Genomic DNA, 6000 nt, shown 5'->3' with positions numbered 1-6000 from the left:
CTTTCTTGTTTCTCAGAATGCATTCCACTGTATCTGTAGCAACCAAAGTACAGCCTGGGCTATCCGTGGCCTTAGGAGACTAGGGCAGAGCCCCAGCATCACAGTCTGCGCATTGGGTGGCTGCCTGCTTCCACCTGTATGTGAAGGGTCTCCTCACTCTAAGATGATGCATATCTACATTGGGGAAAAACATAGAATGTCTCTAATTCCCTTTTGTTTAAAATTGTGACATTTAAAAATTTACCCCCAAAACTCATTCTTCAATATCCCAATCAATAGACATTCCCGTTAATACTTTTATAGTCACAAAGGTGAACATGACATACTGAATGGATCATTGGTGCTCCTTGAACCTCAATCTCCTCATCTGTAAAATGGTCCTTTGCTGTCCCTTCACACTCTCCCTCCTTCCTTCCCCCCTCCCTCCTTCTCTCCCTCCTTCCTTCCCCCCTCCCTCCTTCCTCCACCCCTCTCTCTTCCCTTCCCTTCCCTTCCTTTCCCTTCCCTTCCCTTCCCTTCCCTTCCCTTCCCTTCCCTTCCCTTCCCTTCCCTTCCCTTCCCTTCCCTTCCCTCCCCTCCCCTTCCCTTCCCTCCCCTCCCCTCCCCTCCCCTCCCCTCCCCTCCCCTCCCCTCCCCTCCCCCTCCTCTCCCCTCCCCTCCCCTCCCCTCCCCTCCCCTCCCTTCCCCTCCCCTTCCTTCCTTCCTTCCTTCCTTCCTTCCTTCCTTCCTTCCTTCCTTCCTTCCTTCCTTCCTTCCTTCCTTCCTTCAGGACAATGTGCAGAGGGGATGTACAAGACTGGCCTCAAGTCATCTTTGTTGGATCCTGTGAGGGCTAATAGCCGACCTAATGATTATTTATAGAGATGGTGATCTGGATCAGTGAAGGGGGAAGACTGGAGAATCCATCTCAGGGCCAGAGAGGGGAGAAATAACATTGTGTTCACATTCAGAAACCCTCAGAACAAGCGCTCTTCCTGTGGGCTGCTTCAGAGGACCCAGGCTTTGCTTTGGCCCTTCCTTGATTGGTCTGAACAATGACCGAGTTGTCATATATTTGTTTCTTAAATGTTTACTGGCCCCAGATTAAGAGCTTCCGGACCACGTGCTGCTTCATGACCCCCCGTTTTTTTTTTGACCAGGTCTTTAGAAACTTTAATTTAACCATTTAACAGTACTTTTATCATAGATTTTTTTTTAATTTTATAGTATTTTATTTGATCATTTCTATGCATTATTCATTAAAGACAAAGATCATTTTCTTTTCCTCCCTCCCACCCCCCCCATAGCCGACACGTGATTCCACTGGGTATCACATGTGTTCTTGATTCGAACCCATTACCATGTTGTTAATATTTACATTAGAGTGTCCATTTAGAGTCTCTTCTCTGTCATGTCCCCTCAACCACTGTAGTCAGGCAGTTGCTTTTCCTCGGGTGTTTCTATTCCCTCAGTTTGTCCTCTCCTTATGGATAGTGTTTTTTCTCCTAGATGCCTGCAGATTGTTCAAGATCACTGCATTGTCACTAATGGAGAAGTCCATCACCTTCGATTGTACCACAATGTATCAGTCTCTGTGTACAATGTTTTCCTGGTTCTGCTCCTCTCGCTCTGCATCACTTCCTGGAGGTTGTTCCAGTCTCCATGGAACTTCTCCACTTTATTGTTCCTTTTAGCACAATAGTATTCCATCACCAACATATACCACAACATGTTCAGCCATTCCCCAATTGAAGGGCATCCCCTCATTTTCCAATTTTTGCCTCCACAAAGAGCGCAGCTACTTCATGACCCTTTTGTCTCTCACGAATTCATCCTCTGGGAACCCAGAGAACCTTCTCCCGACAAAGGCATTATAGAGCCTTGTCCTCTTGTTGAAGGATTTGGCCTCCATCAGAGTAAGTGACTCACCGTAGCATCTTCTGTGAAGGGACGTGGCTTTGATCAGCGTAATTAAGCTTGAAGCTTAATTCCAGATTATTCTTTTAGATGCGGACTGACTGACTGATGGACTGACGGACTGACTGACTCTAATGACAGGCTGATGCCCTCAGATCTTCCTGTGGTTCCCGGGACTTAGAGACATTAGTTCCAGCTCGTTGCTCAGTATCTTGTTCCTTGACATACGATGCTTAGTGGGTGATGCTCATTGGCAGTGCGTTCTACAGGAGACTCAGGGAGTGCCACGCTTTGTACTTGGTGACAGTGGCATGTCAGCATGGTGTGTGTGTACATGTGTGGGTGTTTGTGTGTGTATGCACATGTGTGTGTTCCTGTGTGTACGCGTGTGTGAGTGCACACGTGTTCACATGCTCAAGTGGCATCTGCCTTTATTTTGGGGCCCTGGAAGGCCCCCAGCACGCTGGGTGTATACCTCCCTTTATTCCTTCCCCTCTCCTCAAATTCCAGTATTGTGATTTCTTCTGCAATTGTGGTCTAGCCTTGGTTCTAGTCTGTCTGTGCCTTTAGTCTTGGCAGTATCCCCCAGCCTCCGTTGGTCTCATTTCCCAAGGTTGCTACAAACGTGTGATCCGGAGATGCTAAACTTAGTCTTTCCTCATCCCTCCAGAACCTAGCAGAGCTTTTGGCACCCATTGGTGGCCTGGAAGCAACCTTAAAAGTGGGGACTGGTTTCCATTTATCTTTGTATCCCCATGGCCAGCCCATAGGACGCATGAAAAATCGCCTAGTTCCTTGTATGATCAACGGACTAATAACCCAGCATCCATCAGGACACGTCGTGCTCTATAGAAACCTATTTGCTTTTTTATTAATTAGCTGATAATTGTGAATCCCCCAGACCCTCTTTCAGAGCTCTCTGCCTAAAGATCTTAGGATTGTAGGTTAAGAGTGGAAGAGTACAATATTCTCATTGTAAAACCCGGAAAACAACAGCCCAGGAAAGGTGATGAATGTAAATTACTTTGTAATCCTTAAAATGCCCCATCAATGCCAGCTCTCCATATCATTAACATCTTCATCATCTACCACTATGACCATCCCCACTCCTCCTCCTCGTCCTCTTCCTCCTCCTCCTCTTTCTTCTCTTCTTCCTCCTCCTCTTCCTTCTCTTTCTCCTCCTTCCTCCTCCTCTTCCTCCTCCTCTTCCTTCTCTTTTTCCTCCTCCTCTTCCTTCTCTTTCTCCTCCTTCCTCCTCCTCTTCTTCCTCCTCCTCTTCTTCCTCCTCCTCTTCCTTCTCTTTCTCCTCCTTCCTCCTCTTCTTCCTCCTCTTCTTCCTCCTCCTCTTCCTCCTCTTCTTCCTCCTCCTCTTCCTTCTCTTTTTCCTACTCCTCTTCCTTCTCTTTCTCCTCCTTCCTCCTCCTCTTCTTCCTCCTCCTCTTCTTCCTCCTCCTCTTCCTTCTCTTTCTCCTCCTTCCTCCTCCTCTTCTTCCTCCTCTTCTTCCTCCTCTTCTTCCTCCTCCTCTTCCTTCTCTTTTTCCTCCTCCTCCTCCTCCCCCCACCTCCTCCTCCTCTTCCTTTTACTTTGTGTGGCTTATGCCAGGGTCCTTTCAGTTTTGCTCTTTGGAGCTCGTACGTTCCAATAGGTGGAATGTCATAACAGACCAACAACTCACAGGTCTGCCTGTAAAGTGTGGGGTGCGGCTGAGTCCATGCTAATGTGTGTTTCTCTTGGCTCCAGGTGATTTCCTGCCCCCTCCTCCTCCGCCTCTGGATGACGTCGGCGCTCTCCCCCCTGGACCGGGCTCCTTCCCCCCTCCTCCTCCTCCGCCACTTGATGAGGGTGTTTTCAACGTTCAGGTAAGTTCTGGCTTCTTGTGTCCATCCGTCACTCCCCAGAAAGGCCCCATCCGGCGGCCGTGTTTGTGGGAGGGCTGAGCCCCAGGAGAGAGACAAAGGGAGCATTTCAGACCCACTAGCAGCTGGTGGTCAGCCCGGATGGCCACTTGTGCCTCCATCTTCCGCTTGCCGTTTGCTAGCTCTGCGCCTCCTGCTTCCGCTCGCTTGTCCTGTCCTCAGGACACCTCCGACCCGCGCAAGCCTCGCATTTCCCTCGTATCTTGCCGTCTGCCTTTGCTTGTTTTTTTTGGGTTTTTTTTTTGCCACAAAAGTTGCTTTTCATGTTATGGTAAGTGGATGAGGGTCGCACAGTCGGTCAGCAGACGGGCTGCTCCCGTGGTCGAGGGTAGCCGCGTGTTCGGGGCCAGGTCCTTGGCGACCCAACGGGGCTGCTCATTTCCTGGATCCCTCTTTGTCCCAAGACGGGGAAAGGAAGGACAGGCCGACGGTGTCGTGTTTGGTCCGCCCTCCCCTTTGGCATGGATGGAGCAACAGGGATATGTGAGCGGACCAATCAGTGTCTGTTTGGATTCGCACTGTGGATCTCCCATCGCTAGGCCTTTCCATACTGCGACGTGGGAAGAATCCCACAAGGACGGGAGCGGCTTAGCCTGTGGATGGACTTCCCTGTGCTCTGTCTTCACAAGCACGAGGCGCCTCCTGTCTGCTCCTCGTTCTCTTCAGGCTGTATTCAGGCGGATGAGGGGCAGACGTCTGTGACAGACTCCTCGCGTGCCGTCACAGGCCGTCTTGATTGCAGAAGGGGTGAGCCACAGGGGGAGAGGCTGCTGGCCCTTCCGGAGGTCCGGGGGGTCCCGAGTGCCGTCTGTCCCACGGAGGGTGAGGAAGTGCCCATGATCCTCCTCGTCCTCCCCTTGGAAAGCGCGATGGGGCCCTGCTGAGACTTCCAGGCTTCTGGCTCTTCCGGGGCTCTGGGGGGTCCTGAGTGCCGTCTGTCCCACAGAGGGTGAGGAAGTGCCCATGATCCTCCTCGTCCTCCCCTTGGAAAGCGCGATGGGGCCCTGCTGAGACTTCCAGGCTTCTGGCTCTTCCGGGGCTCTGGGGGGTCCTGAGTGCCGTCTGTCCCACAGAGGGTGAGGAAGTGCCCATGATCCTCCTCGTCCTCCCCTTGGAAAGCGCGATGGGGCCCTGCTGAGACTTCCAGGCTTCTGGCTCTTCCGGGGCTCTGGGGGGTCCTGAGTGCCGTCTGTCCCACAGAGGGTGAGGAAGTGCCCATGATCCTCCTCGTCCTCCCCTTGGAAAGCGCGATGGGGCCCTGCTGAGACTTCCAGGCTGCTGGCCCTTCCGGAGGTCCGGGGGGTCCCGAGTGCTGTCTGTCCCATGGAGGGTGAGGAAGTGCCCATGATCCTCCTCGTCCTCCCCTTGGAAAGCGCGATGGGGCCCTGCTGAGACTTCCAGTCTAAGAACTAAGATGAAAAGGGACCTTTGAAAGCATTTGCAGCTTGTCCCGAGCTCGAATATGGGCCTTCGGCCTCCTTTCGGCTCTGCCTCCTGATCCAGGAAGCAAGTTGTCATGGCAGCCACGATGGCGGCTCTTCCCCTTCCATCGACCTCCGGGCCGGCCATGTCACGCCTTCCGGCCTCCCCTCATCTCTGAAGACACGATCAACGGCCTCCTGAACACACCGCGTGGCTTCTAGGCAAAATGCTGGACGTGAATGAAGGAGCCACCAGATAGAACCGGCTGACGTGCTGCGGGAACTGTTTGCCGTAAGATGTCCCTGTGCGGAAAGCATCACAAACACGCAGTTCCGAGCTCCATCCAAAGAACTCTGAGCGGATGCAGAATAAAGGAAGACTGTGCAGTGCAATGCAGTGACAGCTAGGACGGGGTGGCGCCCTGTGGACACTGACACGCGTAATCGATGATAGTTAGGGCTGTTGAGCCCTCCTCCCTCCCTCCCTCTGTCACAGTCTCCCCTCCTGCCCTCTATTCCTTCTTTCCTTTTAGTTAGCTAGAGAAAAAGAAGAGGATTTTTTGGGAAATTATATATATAACAGAACATTCAGAGATCCAAACAGGGAAACCGTAAAATGAAGCAGCGGAATGGCTGACAGATCACCTGGAAGCCCAGTTTGAGAGGTGCCATTTTTAGTCCTCCTGAGCTCCACAGTGTCCCGGCGTGCCCCGGCCCATTAGTAAATGTGTTTAGCCTTGGGCAGGCCGGGGCTGTGGTCCAAAGT

General features: G+C 52.1%; 1 protein-coding gene across 4 annotated transcripts in view; it reads left to right on the top strand.

Moving 5' to 3' along the window:
* The window catches only part of LPP (LIM domain containing preferred translocation partner in lipoma), a 470195-nt gene that overhangs the window by 186833 nt on the left and 277362 nt on the right, over positions 1-6000 (top strand). For all 4 annotated transcript variants that reach the window (XR_008914153.1, XM_056808011.1, XM_056808012.1 and 1 more), the window contains one exon: positions 3638-3756. Coding sequence is in view for 3 of the 4 variants with exons in the window: in XM_056808011.1 (XP_056663989.1) it covers positions 3638-3756 (119 nt within the window). In the remaining variant the exon portion in view is untranslated. The remainder of the gene's footprint in view (positions 1-3637; positions 3757-6000) is intronic.

This window comes from Monodelphis domestica, chromosome 8, assembly GCF_027887165.1.
Source record: "Monodelphis domestica isolate mMonDom1 chromosome 8, mMonDom1.pri, whole genome shotgun sequence".
NCBI classification, from domain to species: Eukaryota; Metazoa; Chordata; class Mammalia; order Didelphimorphia; family Didelphidae; genus Monodelphis; species Monodelphis domestica.
Note: the sequence above shows the minus strand (reverse complement) of the source record. Positions and strands in the feature narration are given on the sequence as shown.